We start from the raw sequence: 17187 nt of genomic DNA on the forward strand, positions 1-17187 counted from the left end.
AGTTAAATAGTCAGGTCTGTGATGGGTCAGTAAAATGTTTTGTGCTTTAGTGTATCCTACCTTTTCTAAAATCTACCACTCAAGAATGATCTAATTCAGCCAATAAGTTGAATCACCGGTTACCGACAAAAATCCAGAGTCCAGAAAACGGATCCAGGACTTTTAATTTGTAATGCAGCTGATGAGGTAGTGCAGAACTGTCACGGTAGCTACAATAATACATGTTGGAAGACACGTTACGTATAGATAAGCGGATCTGAGCAGAGTTGAGTCGTGTCGGCTCTTCTGCGCGGTTAATGATTTCCTTTATGCTGAATTGTCAGTCTGTAGGGTCAGATGAGAGATGTCAGCTGATTTTTGCGATGGAGTAAGGAGGCACTCGGAGGTTTGACGTGTAGTTCACGTAAATGTTCATTACTTTTACTCGGAGGTTTGACGTGTAGTTCATGTAAATGTTCATTACTTTTCTACGCCAGGACTCTCTGTGAACTGGGTAAGATCCTAAATAGTTTCATTTCAGTCCGTTGCGGAGGAGACTTGTAGTCTTTTAGTAAATTTACTTTTAATCACTGTTTTGTAACGAGACTCCATAAAGTCAAGCGATAAAAATAAATGATGGGGCAAGCACAGAGTTGCAATACAGTCGCAACTGTCCGTTAGATATGTAAGTGTTTTGATATAACCCAGGGTGCGTTTAATGGAGAAGTTTTTCTCTCTGCTGTCTAATCTCGCCAGCAAGCTGTACGACTGAATCAAAACGCCTTTTGAAAACAAAACAAAAGCGCTGTGGTTATAACTTCGTTATTGCTTCGTTATTTATACTTTTTAAAAACTAATAAACAAACAGAGCAGTTAGTCCATCAGGTCCAAGTCCGCGGTGAGGTGCTGGTGTGTTGTTCCCGCTCCGCGGTCATGACGGCCCGTACCCGACCGGGCTGCACTCGCACAACCGGACCGCCCTGTTTTCAGCCGCCTTTTGTTTCCTGCAGCACATTAGGAATAAAGTCACACACACATATATATATATATATATATATATATATATATATATATATAATCACATATATAATGTGATGTTTTTTAGACTGCTCGTTGTTCACACAACGAGCAGTCCCCCCCCCCCCCGAACTTGGCCTTAGCTAAGCGGCTAGGCTAGCTGTTTTGATAGCCCGTTATCATGCTAGCATAACCAGTGTGGGGGGGTCGATCAGATCTAATCCGAGGGGAATCAAACGGCGAGTTGATGTAAATCGGTCCCCACACTTTTCTTGCGTTCACCAGGGCTACTGCTCGTCACTTCCCCGTTTAGACAATGCCGGCTGTGGCTCCTTTCTACCAGTCCAGTGGGGACACAAACATGAGCTCCCTCTGCCCCAATGGGACCAAGTGGATCTGGGACGGACTTGGGGAGTGTGCCCAGGACGCCAGGGACATCGCCAGCGTGATTCTGGGACTGGTGTCCCTGGTCTGCTTCATACTGTCCTCCATCCCGTAAGAAACCCCTCTTTTTAACCTCCAACCATACTAATTACAGTTCCTCGTTGTTGTCTCTGCTCCAGCGTTTATTCGATTGTTTTTAGGCAGTACTACAGATCTTGTAAGACTGGGAATATGGACAGTGCGTTGTCCATTTTCTTCTTGTTGCTGTGGCTGGCAGGGGACACTTGTAATCTTATTGGCTCGTTCTTGGCACAGCAACTTCCTCTGCAGGTACAGGGGCATGTGTTTACACTGATAATCTAGATTTAAAAATCTGGCTTTGACATAAAACTTTTGGCATCGGTCTCCTTCATGGGTCTGGGGTAAAATAAAACACATCTAAACCTGACCAGTCAGCATTGAACTGTTTATCTGTTTAAACTTTGTTTCTTGATTTTCTTAACATCTGTTCCAGATATACACTGCAGTGTACTACGTTGCCGCGGACCTTTTGATGATGAGCATGTATCTTTACTACTCGATGAAGCACAGAGTTGCGATCAGTGAGTTTGTACGGCACACTGCTTAACAGTAACATAACTGGTTTAGACAACCCTCCTTCTCTTTATATAACAACCTGGACTTATTAACATTCTTCTCTAACTCAGATGATCATTCATCCTGTTTTGATATTATGGCTTTTCTAAGCAGTGTTTTCCAGCCACAGCTCCTACTCCCAGCTGTTTGTAGTTTGGTATAAATGTTTGTTATAAATGTAGCATCACGTCCCTGCAGAAAAGGAGAGCTAGGTGGTCTGACCAGTGTGTTCTGAGGATGAGGATTAATGGCTGAAACGCTACATGCTACTGTTGCTGTCTGCTGTTTTAGACAGAAACAGAAGGTTGCTGAATGCTGTTGGGGTGCTGTATGTGCTTGGGTTCTCGGCATCTCTGCTGCAGCTCGCCCCAGCACCAGACCCCGCCCTTAACCCCGCCCTTGGCTCCGCCCTTAACCCAGGCAGGGCTCCCGGCCCTGGCCGAACACTGCTGTGTGTGGTGGAGAGGCAAGACATTTCAATACAGGTGAAAAGAGTGAATACCCCCCTGTCCCCAACCTCTGGTATATTTGTTTTGCTTGTGTGTATTTCAAATGAACTGAACTCTTATAGTTTGTTTAGAATGTTTTATTTAAGGCAACTAACCTTTTTTGTCACAGCACTGTTCATAAATGTACAGTTTGTTTTTATTGTATTAAGGTCATGGGTTTAAAATGGAGAATCTGAAGGCTTTTAGAAAGAGTATTTAGTACTGGCTTTAGCCCTGGCCTAGAATTTTTTAGCACTGGCTTTAGCCCTGGCCTAGGTTTAATGACAAAATGGTTCTTCAGGTATTTGCTTAGTAAACCTGTCCTCTATGTTTTTACCTGCTGTACTGTTCAGCCATTCACCACAAAGGAGATCATCGGCTTTGTGATTGGCTCCTTGTCTTCCTTACTCTACCTGTGCTCCAGGTTGCCACAGATCTACACAAATGTAAGTTGGAAATCAGAACCTTTCTTGTGAATATCTAATCATCACTTCAGTGCATTCGAGTAATTATGATAAAAGGATTTTATCTGCTGCTTTCCTCTATCTTAATTACTTGTCCTCTATCGTTCTTTCACATTCATGTGTCTATGTTCCGGAAAGTTCCTCACCCTGTCTCTCCCCACAGTTTAAGAGGAAATCAACGGAAGGCTTGTCGTACTTTCTCTTTGCGCTGGTGATTCTGGGCAACTCGACGTACGGACTGAGCGTGCTCATAAAGAACCCTGACATGGGCACCGGCGAAGTCAGCTACATGGTGCACCACCTGCCCTGGCTCATAGGCAGCCTGGGCACGCTCTTACTCGACCTCGTGGTATCCTTTCACGCCCTAAAGCACCTAAAGAATGTCCTTATACATAAGTGGGTTGTGTCAAATCCATATTTTAACCCACCTAGGTCTTTCCAGAGGTGAAGACTGTTGCAGCTCTGTGGAACCTGGTAGAACCGGAATGAACCAATCACAGCACAGTTACAACAGCTGGCGCTGCATAAATTAAATCGTGGAGTAATTGTACAGTTAATCTGCTGTGGTTACATACCGGCCACGTCACTCGTCGAGTCTGTTTTGAGTTGGCTCCTGCTGTAATTAACCCTGTTTGAGGGAATTAAATATATGAGTGGTTGTACAGTTAATCTGCTGTGGATGCATATGGCCACGTCACTTGTTGAGCTTGTTTGAATGAGCATCTGCTGTATTAAATCCTGTGTGAGGCTCTGTGAGGTGTTGTTTGCAAAGCGAGCTCTACTGTTGTGATCGTTTTAAACGGTACAGGTGTGTATCTCTTGTGCCACACAATTTCCTCTTTATGCACCTGCCTCCAGGCAAGCCAGAGAAAAAGAAAAATGTTGCCAGTGGTGTGGTTGTTTGAGGCATTTGATATCCACGATGCCTGGCAGGTCACGGGCACGTGCGTAGCGTGCTCCCTGTTCCCGTAAGCGCTCTGGGCATTGCTGGCACGCTGGGCCGTGCTCACGTGGTCACGCATGCTCACTTTTACAGGAATATAGCTCTTCGACATAGCCTACTGTATACTGCACACCACACTCAGTGTATCTATGGACTGCATACTGATTGCTTTAGTAGTATGTGGAATTGTACCCAGTATGTGACACACACACACACACACACCATAGTAATGGCTCACATGAACGCACGAAGCTTCCACCCACTTGTGAATCGGCTTTCTGCCCGTTGCATGATGGGATGTGGTAGAGCATGAAAATGGCACTGCTGCCTGCTGTAATATTTGGCCAGAGTTGCACATCATCCGGACATCCAGACAGTGGAACAAATTATTTTGATCACATACTGCTTACATCGTACTGATTTGGGGCCTAATCAGTAATGCGGGTAGTATGTAGTATTTTGCAGGCTATTCTGAACTCAGCCCACAACTTTGAACCGCCAGCTGAATTGTAGGGAATAATACACCCTCCCTATGCCAGAGAGCACCACATGACATGCACCACACCAGAGCACCACATGACATGCTGGATTAGGTTTGATATTTCTTAATTCTAATTAAAAGACTAATTCAGATTAGTTAGTGTAAGATGATTGATGATGAACCCCACCTTGTTTTGTCACCATAACAAGTCTTCAGAATGTTTACAGCAGTAAATGTGGCTCTACCTTCCTGTCCATGTGATGGCTCCACTGTTTGGCCCATTAGTCTTTTGTAAAGTCACATACAATAAGGTTGTGTGATTCCTTACGTCCTTTGGACGCCTTTAATTGCTGTTTTACTTGAAATGCCTGTTTGTTGCTATGTAGCGGGTCAGATCAGATGTTTTTTTCCCCATGTGACTTACATATTTATCGCTGCCACATATTTATCGCTTGACTTTGGTATCACTGGCACATTTTCAGTGTAATAATTGCAAAGAATAGAAAGGTTGGCAATCACAAAAACAGGTTAATGAATATGTATTTGTTTATTATTAGACATAAGATTAGATTGAGTGTATTTTCAAAAGTTTTGATGGGCGTCATCCTCTCGCAGTCATGGCCTGGCGGTTAGGGAACTGGTCTTGTGACCCGAAGGTCGTGGGTTCAATTCCCATACCTGAGGCCATGACTGAGGTGCCCTTGAGCAAGGCACCTAACCCCAACTGCTCCCCGAGCGCCGGGCTAGGGCTGCCCACCACTCTGGGCACGTGTGATCCACAGCCCCCTAGTAATCACTAGTGTGTGTGTGTGTGTGTGTGTGTGTGTGTGTGTGTGTGTGTGTGTGTGTGTGTGTGTGTGTGTGTGTGTGTGTGTGTGTGTGTGTGTTCTGACTGCACAGATGGGTTAAATGCGGAGGACAAATTTCGATTGGGGTGTAAAAATCACAATTGACAAAAATATGGCACATATACATCGTGTGTGTGTGTGTGTGTGTGTGTGTGTGTGTGTGTGTGAGACTGCCTACTCTCTCCCAGTGTTCACTATTGCCCTCGACTCCATGTCCTCAGATAACTGTGCAGTTTGTGAAGTACAGACGGCCATCACAGGAGAGCTGCCCCGTAGACGAGGAGGCCGCCGCCCTGCTGTCCAGCTGAGGCTCTGCAGCCCTAGCCTCCTGCACGCACACACACACTCCTCATACCCCAGCAATAATGCCCCTTACCCGTACCCCAGCACTAATGCCCCTTACCCGTACCCCAGCACTAATGCCCCTCACCCATACCCCAGCACTAATTCCCCTCACCAGTTTACTCATCCCAGTAGGGGTCCCCACCCCCCAAATGGTTTCTGTTACTTGAGGCTATTTGTATGACTGGGACATTTTGTCTGTAGTTATTTGTTGTGTAACTCAGCTACTTCAGTGATTCTTGAGTCATTTTCAATATCTAAAGCCAAAGGGACCTGTTCTTGAATACAGATGTTTCAGTACTTGTACTGTTTCCATTTGCACAAAACCCTTTTTCCTCTCTATGTTCAGTAATAGGGGAACATGTTTGTTTACAGTACATATATTATGGTGCCTTCACATGGAACACATGGGTGTTTTCTTCTTTTATTGAGTACTGTTAGCATATAATGCTTGTTGTGTCTTTTAATCTCCATTCAAAACCTCAAATTTTAGCCTTAAGGGTTTTTTAATTTTAAAGGTTTTTGTAATTTAAAATGTTTTATTTTTTTAAATAATTTTGTGTAGTTTCAAATGAATTGTCTTGTTCTGTCAAACACCAACGAAAGCTGCAATGTGAATTTGACTAAAAATTTTTTGCAGCTGTACCTTCTGGAAGTGGCGTCCTTCATTACATTTTACTGAATGAAGACCAGTCTGAACCTGCCTGAGATTGTGGTTGCCCTGTTTCACTGCTGCCCCACTGACTGCTCACATAACAGGTTCAGAGAGACCGCTCACATAACAGAGGTTTAGAGAGACCACCCACATAACAGAGGTTTAGAGAGACCGCCCACATAACAGAGGTTCAGAGAGACCGCTCACATAACAGAGGTTCAGGGAGACCGCTCACATAACAGAGGTTCAGAGAGACCGCTCACATAAGTGAGGTTCAGAGAGACCGCTCACATAAGTGAGGTTCAGAGAGACCGCTCACATAAGAGAGGTTCACAGAGACTGCTCACGTGTGTGTGTTCAGAAAGACCGCTCACATAACAGGTTCAGAGAGAACGATCACATAATTGAGGTTCAGAGAGACTGCTCACAACTGCTCACGTGTGTGTGTTCAGACAGACTGGTCACTGTGTTCCTCACATAGGTGTATTGGTACACTGAGGTGCACGGCCTATCTGGGCCGCTGCACTGGCCAACAGTGGAGAGGTCTTACATCTTCACAGATCCCCTCCTGGCCACCAGTGGAGAGGTCTTACATCTTCACAGATACCCTCCTGGCCACCAGTGGAGAGGTCTTACATCTTCACAGATACCCTCCTGGCCACCAGTGGAGAGGTTCTACATCTTCACAGACCCCCTCCTGGCTCCTCTCACACTTCCTGTCATGGTCGCCTGTCTGTTGTTCCTGGAACTGGCGCCTGTGTTGGTTTCTCTAATTAGTGGACTCCTTGTCTGCAGCGTCTTGTGAGTTAGGAGAATCGGGTTGGAATCTTTGACCCTGAGAATGTACCCCCCCCCTCCCCCCAGCAAAAGCCCACCCAGGGAGCACGAGGGTGAGAACAGTACTATTATCGTGTGTGTGTGTGTGTGTGTGTGTGTGTGTGTGGGTCTGAATTCTGCAGTGACAGTCAGGGAGTGGGAGTGTGTCACAGTGATTGTGAAACCCAGGAGAGGGATGGAGTGTGGGCCCCGTGAGGGTGGAGGAAGAGTGGAGAGATAATGACGACTCATCCATCAGTGGTCTGAACCGGGGCTGTTTATAAATACTGCTCTGCTGGGAATGTTCTAATGAGTGTGCTCATTCACACACACGCCGCAATCTTCTCTTTCTTCAGCAAATAAAGACATGTAGCCCATCTGCCCTGCTCCTAGTAGTGTATTAAACGTGCCCCCCATGACTCCCACTCTCACACATCCGTGTCTTTTCTTAAATGCCTCCATAAATGATGTTATGAAGGGCATCTGATTGGGGCACACAAGTTCTAAACTCCACTGTACCTCCTGTGCCTGCTTGTCTTTATCAGTCATATTCTTTTATTTTTTCTACTCGCAGGATTTTAAATTCATTTCTCCTTTCTTTGTAGATTTGTACCTCAATTCATGGTAGTTTTTTCTTATTAATAATAATAATAATAATAATTCATTTTATTTCAAGGCACCTTTCTAGACACTCAAGGACACCGTACACAATAAAATACAAGTAAAATATAGTACACACAAGAGAAAACAATACAATAACATTCTTGTGAAAAATTTTGAGTTAAAGAAATGTGCACTTAAATATAAAATAAAATAACACATGTACTTGAGATTTGCCTTGACATTTTTACATTTCAAAATATAATGGTTATGTGCGTATGACCACAAACGTGTGTTGGTATGTATTTGAGTTAATGGTTTGTATTGCGGAGAAAGCATGTTTGTTCTCTCAGAGAGAGAGAGAGAGAGAGAGAGTGTGTGTGTGTATTTGGCAAGTGTTGGATGTCAGAGGCTGGACCGCTGTCCACATTACTAATGTAAAGGGAGTCAAATCAAGAGAATATCGGCAGAGTCAACAGTGAACATCAGAGCTGGTAAGTTCTCAAACCTCCTGCTTTCATCTACACAGGGATTCTTCCGCTGCTCCGTATGAGCAGAAAAGCCTTAGTGACTCAGTCTTAAAGCTCTTTTGACTCTGCTGTATGCCATGATCATAGAAATCAAGAAATTAAGAGTTTACGTTCAAATAAATGAGTGTAGAATTATGTGTATGATTTGAATGATGGAATTTTAAAGGCACCATGGTATTTTGGAGAGTTGTCAAATATGTCTGGATATTGCACAAAATCCTCCCAAACGTGAACACAGAGAACGTGTTTCCAGAGTCTCAGTGCAGTAGCAAATGACTTCAATTTCTTGTGCTTCATTTTGTCTAACAGTTCCCATTGGTAGTTAACTTGTTCTGTATCAGTTTGAATGATTTTAAAGTCTAAATTTTAAATATTTAAATACTGTATCTTTTCTGGAATGGATATACGGACAGTCGGTGTAAATGCTCTTCATAAGGGATGGGTTCATTTAAAATACGTTTTACTTTAAATGGATATTTTTTTGGTTTAAATCTGACCATAAATAATGTATATTATTAATCGTGGACAGTGGTATGTGCAATGCTTGTCTTGGTTCATTGAACTGATTAATAGAACTGAACGGTGGTCATTGGTCAATGGGGGGTCAAGGAAGGGGTGAAAAAAGGGATGAAGAGTATATGTTCAAATGAACCACATCTGGGAGTTCTTGGTTATAAGACATTTTTTTTCTTTTACCATGATGCCACTATCCTGATCTAGGGCAGGTAAGCTAAGTGTTGTCTCTTTCAGAGAATAGCTCACAGCTGATTACCCCCACCACCGATATTTTTTAAAGTCAGCCCTGGACTTTAGTCCAGCCACCCCCACCCCACATCACTGCCTACAAGGCCACTTTAATCTAAGAGTCTGCTTCCTGTTCGAATTTGTAAACACTATACTGTCCAAGCCAGACCACTGGCAAACAATGCACCATCCATAAAAACTTGATGGACGACGGGTAGATGGGGGACAGAGAATGGAATGAGGGTCTCGCAAACCACGTCTGCGTCTGCAGTCAGCGTGGTCCGGTATAGAACAGCCAAAATGTTTCAGGAAGCTTGGGGTGATGAATATCTTTCCAGTCTCCTGTCCTCTAAAACAGCTCCTACTCCCAAAGGGCCTTGCGACATAGAACAACCGTTCCCCCCCACATCAAGCAAGGAGTAGGCAAGCTATACCCAAACTGATGTTGCTATTTATGTACTGGAAACTCCTCAAGAAAGAAAAATGAATGAATGTTCAAACTCTTTAACCCTTGTTCTGGGCGCTGGGAGATCTCACCCTGTCCCGAGTGAAGCTGAGGGACACAGGCAAAGGTCCTGTTTTTATTCTTATGGACTCTCGAGGACGTGACCCGCAGTCATTTTGATGGATCCCAACAGCAATAACAAAAAAATATCCCCTCCCATGGGAAGCCAAAGCACTAATACAGCCTCTCCCACAACCATTACAGTCATCCATTAGCTACAAATATATGCTTTACCTTAATATCATAAGTTGTATAGTGCAGTGATTGGATGACATGAGGATTTGCCGTGTGTGGCATGCTTTGATGTGGAATGGCTCCCTGGATTCTGCCACTGTGTGAGTGTGTGTGTGTGTGTGTGTCGGGGTGGGGGATGGGGGGATTTAGAACCCCTTAAAATCCTAAATCTCCTCATTGTCAAATATTAACTGCAATACAAACAGAGCCGCAGCAAACAGAATAAGAGCAAACAGCCGTTTGAGCGTGTGAGACACATTTGAGCCGCACGGCCCGTCCCTCTCCCCCTGGCCCGGGCCGCTCAGAGCCACCCACAGCGCTCAACACATCTGCACATGCGCAGCAGATCAAACCCAGGGAGGAGAGCAGGAAATGCACTGTACCGGTTCACCTGAGGAGAGGTTTCGGTACTGTTGTTTTATTTTTGGTTTGTTTCCAGAGATGAAATACTCTTAGTTATTTACTGATGTCATGGAGGAAGTTAGGCAGTGCTAAAAAGACTACTTCCTGTGGGTTAGGCACCCAGAAGTGACTGTGAGCAGGGTGGTTACTGTCTGGGGAGTGTGAGAGTGTGCTTGGCCCCTGCCTGCTCAGGTGGGTATTGAAAGACCCCCAGTGCAAACCTGTGGCAAACACCAGGGACTCGCCTCTGTTATACAGAACAGCAGCTGGGATCAGCACACACACACACACACACACACACACACAGCCCCAGACGAACACGGACACAACAACATTCTGGGTTAACCTCTACATCACAGCATCCTCTCTATATAGCAGCTCTGGTTCCGGAGCTCCTGTAATAGTCAGAGGGAGGGAGAAGTCAAACAAAACAGATGGAGGGTTTGGGAATGATATTTCTGATATATGATATTTCTTTGTGTATGTTTGTTTGTAAAACGTGTCATGGATCATACCACGATCAGGGACAGACGTGGAGGTGTCTCTGGAGTGTGTGCGTTTGTGCCATCACCTGTGCAGATGAGAGAGTGGGCGGAGCCTGAAGTGGGCGTGGTGACGGGAGGCTATGTCTCCGGGGTGGACGCCTACGGCATCACAGAGCCGCTCCAGTACTATGGTGAGTCTCGACTGGCGAACTTATTTCACACCGCAGAACAGTTATTTCTGCAGCTAGACTTATATGCTGAATGTTGCTGAACTCTTTATATGGGTGACCTGTTTATCGTACTGTACCTCACCTGGTAAGCAGGTAGGGCAAAGAGCTGCTAACCCCAGGGTCATGGGTTATGCTGGTCTCCGTGGATATGAGTATCTGGTGAATGCTACATTCTCCCAAACTCTCTGCAGTGCTGAACTGGATCTGGGTGAACGCTTGAACACTCTGTTCTGTTGGACATTCATTCTTCATACGGATCTCTTCATGCTGCCAAACCTAATATTGCTGATCATATCATACAGCGGAAGTGTTTATACTACATAATACTGTTTCTGTACTACTGGACGCCTCTTACAGCTTTGTGCTAAATACCAAAAGTTATAACCCAGCTTAGTATGCAGTAACTAAAATTGATTAAAACATTCCTGAAGAAATTTACACTCGCCACCTCCTCCAGGTTCAAATCTCACTCCAAGAGATCTAGAAAAGTTGGCAACCCTGGGACACGCACAAAAAATAAAAAGTAATCACTGTAATAAATGTTATTTCCTGAAACTCTACCTTAAGGTTACATGAACACATGATTTGGCGTCGTGTGCCACTGGAGGAAGAGAACGGTTCCTCTCTGGTTAGCGCACCGCCGTGATGGCCGCATGAGGCAGCTCGGAGTGGGTTGTGGAGGAACCACTTCGCTCCACAACACGTCTGTTTACACAGAACTCCGCTGGTTTACAAACAGATGGAGGTTCAGCCATGTCAACCGCATTTCCAAGCCTGAACATGACAGAAACCAGCTGTGAGGGCAGCGGCACGCGCAGTTAGCACGCGGGTGCAGGGCAAGGAAGGCGCCCGTCTGCATGTTGGTCGCCGTATTCGTACAGAATGTTAGCGAGTTACTAACCTGGCAGCTGAGTAGGAAATACATCTAAGACTGCGCAGATGGGGAGTCCCCTGTGACATGAAGTCACTGATTTGTGATACATTCACGTTTTTTTGTCGGTACACATATTGCGCGTTCTTCGGAGGGCAGTTGTGCGACCGAATACGAATGACGCAGTGTCTTGCACAGATGTGTTTCAGAAGCATTGCCAGTGCTAACATGTGTTCTCTCTGTGGGGCGACTCGTTCAAAGTTTCACAAATCCCAGGCTCATTTTCACAAGTCTCAGATTTTCATGAGCCTTGATTCAGCATGGTCAGAACAGACGGCCAAGAACAACCCAGCAAAAAAGAGGGAAAGCAATATCATAAACAACGCAACGTTCCTCAGCTGCATCCTGTTTCCAGAGTCACTCCATAGTTCACAAGGTCTTGCTCTGATTTTTTTTTATTAAGTCCCAGTAGCCTCATAAAGTCATGAAATAATTCAGGAGTCACGCAGATGAGTGAATGTGGATCACGCGTGCGCTAATGTCTACCCGTTGTGTCCTTTCTGTAGATTTGCTGGTTGATCCTCTGGGATACCCGTATCAGGACTCCGAGCTGCAAACTCTTTCATATGGCCAGCAGCACTACAGCCCGGCTAACGTGCAGTTCTCTGTGTACGGCCCACCGAGCTCGCAGCCGTGCAACCCCCCCTACCCCTACAGCCCTCAGGTGCAGGAGTTTTCCTGCGGGGGAAGCGTGGAGCTCCACGGCCAAGCGAGGGGAAGCGTAGGTGGGACGTCTCTGGTGAAGAGGCCCCGCCTAGGGCCGGGGGCCCGCATGAAGGGCCAGGATGAACTGTGTGTGGTGTGCGGAGACAAAGCTTCGGGATATCACTACAATGCTCTCACCTGTGAAGGGTGCAAAGGTGATTGGCTCAGTCAGGGTTAGAGTGGGGATTAGAGTTGGGATTAGAGTTGGGGATGTGAGTTGGGATTAGAGTTGGGGATGTGAGTTGGGATTAGAGTTGGGGATGTGAGTTGGGATTAGGGTTGGGGATGTGAGTTGGGATTAGAGTTGGGGAGATGAGTTGGGATTAGGGTTGGGGATGTGAGTTGGGATTACGGTTGGGGATGTGAGTTGGGATTACGGTTGGGGATGTGAGTTGGGATTAGGGTTGCGGATGTGAGTTGGGATTAGAGTTGGGGAGGTGAGTTGGGATTAGGGTTGGGGATGCGAGTTGGGATTAGAGTTGGGGAGGTGAGTAGGGATTAGGGTTGGGGATGTGAGTTGGGATTAGAGTTGGGGAGGTGAGTTGGGATTAGAGTTGGGGATGTGAGTTAGGATTTGAGTTGGGGAGGTGAGTTGGGATTAGGGTTGGGGATGTGAGTTGGGATTAGGGTTGGGATGTGAGTTGGAATTAGGGTGAGGATCGAATTTGGGATATGATATAAGATTACAGTCTGGATCTGAGTTAGTACTTGGCAATATGAGTTAGGATTCGAGTGGGGGTGTGAGTTAAGATTAGGGTGGGGATCTCCACATATCTCTGCAGCTGTTGTAAAAGGCATGTGTTCCTATCCTGTCTCAGGAGCAATGTTGTACAGTAATTATATGTGTGGGAAAAGAACACCCCTTTAAAGTAGGCCTACACACTGAACTAGAAAACTTTGCAGAAACACATATCCACAAGACACGTGAGACCGAGGTGCCTGTCAGCATGAGCTCTGAGGACAGCTGCTGTGCTGTTTTCTCACGTGCCCGTAATTCGGTACAATCCAGCATGGCGGCGCAGAGTGTTAACGGATCTCGCTGTGGCGTGCGTGCGTGCGTGTGTGTGTGTGTGTGTGTGTGTGCGTGCGTGCGTGTGCCCCACAGGTTTCTTCAGGCGCAGCGTGACCAAGAAGGCCGTGTACCGCTGCAAGAACGGGGGAGCCTGCGAGATGGACATGTACATGCGACGGAAGTGTCAGGAGTGCCGTCTGCGCAAGTGCCGCGCCGTGGGCATGCTGGCTGAGTGTGAGCATGCATAGCCACGCCCACTCCCCTCAAGCTCCGCCCACTACCACCAGCCACGCCCCCCCACTGGGCGTGTTGGTACAGGGCAGTAAACGCTGGTGTTCACATACCTGCTATAGAATGTAGCGCGTAAATTATCATGGCAAACGACCTGTTAAGCTCTTTTAAATAGTGAAGTTACTGCAGTAACGTCAGTAGGGGGAGGTACATCTGTGTTATATACTGTAATGAAGTAAAGTGCTTCTGTAGTATTACCTGACAATTACCCTTATGACCTTATTACCACATTAAAGAAAAATCAATCTAACTCTGCAAAGTCCAATATGTCTACAGGGACCTACGTGCCGGCTCTCTCCGAGTGTATTAAGAGTGTAAAGACACGCGCCCTGACACACGTGATTAACTACAGGCACAAGCGTTTGAAACACAGGACCTGTGTGTGTGTGTGTGTGTCCATTCTCCCTGGCACAGGCCTCCTGACTGAAGTCCAGTGCCAGTCAAAGAGGCTGAGGAAGGGGTCCAAGCAGCGGGGGGACGCCCTGTCAGGTCCAGCTACCGAGGACGAGGACAACGGCGAGGGCAGAAACGTCTCCTCCACCAGCAGGCTGCCTGCATCAGCACGGGTACATGCTGAAGGGTACAACGCCTCTGCAGCTGCTAAACTCCGAGCTCATTCTCTTATAGCGAGTACCAAACCCCCCTAACTGCAAGAGTTACACTCACAGTTGTCTCTCTTATATGGAAGTCATCCAGAGTGCAAATTACACAGTGGTGAGACTGTCTGTGTTTTTTTTCTAGTTTTCCTTCCTAAATAGCAAACGTGTTTTTGTTTAACTGTTTGGATTATATTTTTAAACTTTTTAGCTGTTTTCTGGTACATTACTTAAGCTTGCTGCTAAGTGTTAGGGTTCTCATATAGACAGACAGGATGTATATGATATATAAGAAAATATATATAAACTTACAACTGAGAAAATCATCTTTGAATGTTGATTTTTAACATGCAGTGCTTGGCGCCTAAAATCACTGTGGCTTATAGGTATCTGCAGGATTGTCCAGGGAACAGAAATGTGTCCTGAACAGGATTCTAGAAGCGTATCAACGGTACAGAGCTCAAGACAACGTACACTGCCGGGTATGTGTCCGCATGCCTGGAGTGTGTGGCACTGTATACCAAACAAACAAATACATAAAGAAGGAGCTGATTAATCATGTTTCCACCCAAAACATAATATGGTCCGAGATCATATCTGATAAATATCTGATTAAACCTTCATCCAGGTCCATGTGTTCAGAACGTAGCTGTGCAAAAAGAGAAGAATCAGGGGGACTGCAGCAGGGTGAACCCTGACTTGGGTGACTGCTTCATCGAAGGTCTTCTCTCTTCCCAGGTGCCCCAGTGGCCAGGTGTGGAGGAAGGTGGAGAACATTTGTCAGACTTAACACCTCCACAGATGGAGCGGCTCCTGCAGTTTTCCAAAAGCATACCTGGTTCGACGAGCCTCCTTCCTCACACTGGGCTCACCTGCGGATGAAGTTTGGTCAGGCGTCGGTTAGCTGAGCTGTGATCGGTGTTTTGCTATTAACAGGGTTCGAACTCTTGGATGCTGCTGACCAGAGCATCCTTCTCTCCAGTTCCTCGGTGGAGGTCATGTTCCTACTCGCAGCTCAGAAGTTCGCAGAGAGTCCATGCTCTCACAGTGCAGGTAGGGCAGTGCCTGTGATTCAAACCTCCACCGACGTCCCAGGTACGATAACTTGCTCCATGCTGTCTGAGAAAAGCTACAATGCCATCACCTCTTTTTCTATCAGCCCTGTATCCTGGGAGTGCACCTGGCTCCTCTCACAACTGGGTCAAGACTTTACATTCCAAATCCAGCAGCCATGAGATCATCATAAGCTCAGGTGACTACCTGTCACACAACACTCCCGGATCACATGGGTTTAAAGAGGGCCTCACGCAGGTCTTTTGAGCTTAGTCACTAGCAGACTGCGGTCTCAAGGAAGGCAGGGGAGTGTGTATGTTCTAGGCACACGGAGCGCTTCGTGTTTACTGAGTTTTAAGTCATTGGAAATCTGTTGTAATTGACAGCTTTTATAGCTTGATTTTTATCATGACTGCTATTCTTAGCTTGAAAACAAATTCCTTCCTAGACTCTGCTACCAAAATAGAATGAACAAACTGGCATATGACAGTGACTGGAAAATCACTCGCACTCTCATTACTGCCTAAAGATATACAGAGTGCATTGTTTTGGTACTTACTGAAAAGGATCATAAAATCTGAACACAAGAATGCAGCTAGTGCTGATGTGTATCCCACCAGCAGTAGCGCTGGAGTGCATGAATGCATTTTTATAAATGATAAACGATTGAATGACCAGTCATTTTCTTAACTTCTCATCAGTAGCCGTATGTGGTAATGGGCTGTGGGTTTTGATGAATTTTTGCTGAGTTGTGTTCTCTGTCTGCCCTTTTGCTCGGAGGCGAGCTGAGTGAGGATCTTCTGAGCCCGGCGTTGAGCTTCTTTCACAGCATGGCTGCCATTGCCGCATCAGACGCAGAGTACGCGCTCCTCACCGCCACCGCCGTCTTCTGCTCAGGTCTGTGGGCTTCTCACCGGGCCAACACACGTGTGGTTCTGTTCCGAGCTGGACGTTTTGTCACGTTAAGCCCAGCTGAGAGCTGTCTGAGTAATACAGAACTAGGCTTGCTGTATGTGAACTAGAACCTGTTCAAATGACATATTTCTGAAACCATAGTGCTTGATCCATTTTTTGATTATAGAGCAGGGTGTTCTATCGTTTCCTGTAAGTACTCTTGTCCTATTTCTTTGTTCCCCTTGGGGTCTGTGTGTGTGCGTGCGTGTGTGTGCGTGCGTGTGTGTGCATGAGGCAGACAGACCATGTTTGCGTGCTGTCCGATGTGTGGAGAGCCTGCAGGAGTTTGCTCTGGATCTGCTGTCCAAGGTGTGCCGGAGTGGCCAGGGCGTGTCTGTCGGCCAGGGTGCGTCTGTGGGCCAGGGCGCCCCCGTCTGGCCGTGCCGCTTTGCCCGTCTGCTGGGCCGTCTGACGGAGCTCAGAACACTGTGCCACAACCACCTCACTCTCCTGCCCCAGCGGCCCTGAAACGCGTGGACAGGACCCGCCCCGTCCACCATCAGTACCTGTGCTCATAAACACTCAGAGTAGGAGTGCTGAACCAGGGGAGACACTGACCCCAGATCAGCGCTAGTACTCCAACGTGCTCTATGAACACTGGCGAAATAAATTGCAGCTTATTTTTGATATCAATAGTATAACTCGATGTACTGTACTCTTGTACAAACTCATTTTACCTTAGTCGCATGCATTTTACACTCAATACTTCAAAGCTAATGATCTGTTTAAAAGAAGTCATAGGCAGTAAATAAAGGTCTGTTTTTGGTTGTCTGGTATTGTACAACCACGCCCCTGTGCCTTGACCTGTGACTGTTCAGAGTGCTACTTTCAATTCAAGAGTGGATTGTTGTATTGTTCTTCT

At 46.2% G+C, this 17187-nt stretch overlaps 2 protein-coding genes across 7 annotated transcripts; both read left to right on the top strand.

Moving 5' to 3' along the window:
- Window positions 1–104: 104 nt before the first annotated feature.
- slc66a1 (solute carrier family 66 member 1) lies at window positions 105–6227 on the top strand. Of its 5 annotated transcripts, none has more exons than XM_077004163.1 (8): window positions 144–493; window positions 1282–1491; window positions 1581–1710; window positions 1895–1982; window positions 2308–2501; window positions 2858–2950; window positions 3132–3317; window positions 5462–6227. In XM_077004163.1, exons 2-8 carry the CDS (start codon window positions 1313–1315, stop codon window positions 5546–5548), a joined length of 957 nt encoding a protein of 318 aa, XP_076860278.1. In that variant the 5' UTR covers window positions 144–493; window positions 1282–1312; the 3' UTR covers window positions 5549–6227. The 5 variants fall into 5 exon arrangements, with proteins under 5 accessions (XP_076860281.1, XP_076860278.1, XP_076860279.1 ...); XM_077004164.1 differs by having other exon boundaries at window positions 1310–1491; XM_077004165.1 differs by having other exon boundaries at window positions 144–385.
- A 203-nt stretch (window positions 6228–6430) lies between these two features.
- On the top strand, window positions 6431–17121 carry nr1h5 (nuclear receptor subfamily 1, group H, member 5). Of its 2 annotated transcripts, XM_077004160.1 has the most exons (11): window positions 6431–8147; window positions 10593–10744; window positions 12221–12574; window positions 13525–13665; window positions 14137–14288; window positions 14705–14800; window positions 15057–15156; window positions 15255–15371; window positions 15478–15570; window positions 16152–16268; window positions 16564–17121. In XM_077004160.1, the coding sequence occupies exons 2-11, from the start codon at window positions 10648–10650 to the stop codon at window positions 16791–16793; spliced, it is 1497 nt and encodes a 498-aa protein (XP_076860275.1). In that variant the 5' UTR covers window positions 6431–8147; window positions 10593–10647; the 3' UTR covers window positions 16794–17121. The 2 variants fall into 2 exon arrangements, with proteins under 2 accessions (XP_076860275.1, XP_076860273.1); XM_077004158.1 differs by lacking the exons at window positions 6431–8147; window positions 10593–10744 and adding an exon at window positions 11390–12090.
- Window positions 17122–17187: the final 66 nt, after the last annotated feature.

Source organism: Brachyhypopomus gauderio, chromosome 4 (assembly GCF_052324685.1).
Source record: "Brachyhypopomus gauderio isolate BG-103 chromosome 4, BGAUD_0.2, whole genome shotgun sequence".
NCBI classification, from domain to species: domain Eukaryota; kingdom Metazoa; phylum Chordata; class Actinopteri; order Gymnotiformes; family Hypopomidae; genus Brachyhypopomus; species Brachyhypopomus gauderio.

Coding starts and splice junctions, on each gene's coding strand:
- slc66a1 (XM_077004162.1), top strand. CDS start 344: ATGTCAGCTGATTTTTGCGATGGAGTAAGGAGGCACTCGGAG. Junction 1,983..2,307: donor GAAGCACAGAGTTGCGATCA/GTGAGTTTGTAC, acceptor CTGCTGTTTTAG/ACAGAAACAGAAGGTTGCTG. Junction 2,502..2,857: donor GGCAAGACATTTCAATACAG/GTGAAAAGAGTG, acceptor TGTACTGTTCAG/CCATTCACCACAAAGGAGAT.
- nr1h5 (XM_077004158.1), top strand. CDS start 11,742: ATGAAGTCACTGATTTGTGATACATTCACGTTTTTTTGTCGGTACACA. Junction 12,091..12,220: donor GTCACTCCATAGTTCACAAG/GTCTTGCTCTGA, acceptor TCCTTTCTGTAG/ATTTGCTGGTTGATCCTCTG. Junction 13,666..14,136: donor CGTGGGCATGCTGGCTGAGT/GTGAGCATGCAT, acceptor TCCCTGGCACAG/GCCTCCTGACTGAAGTCCAG.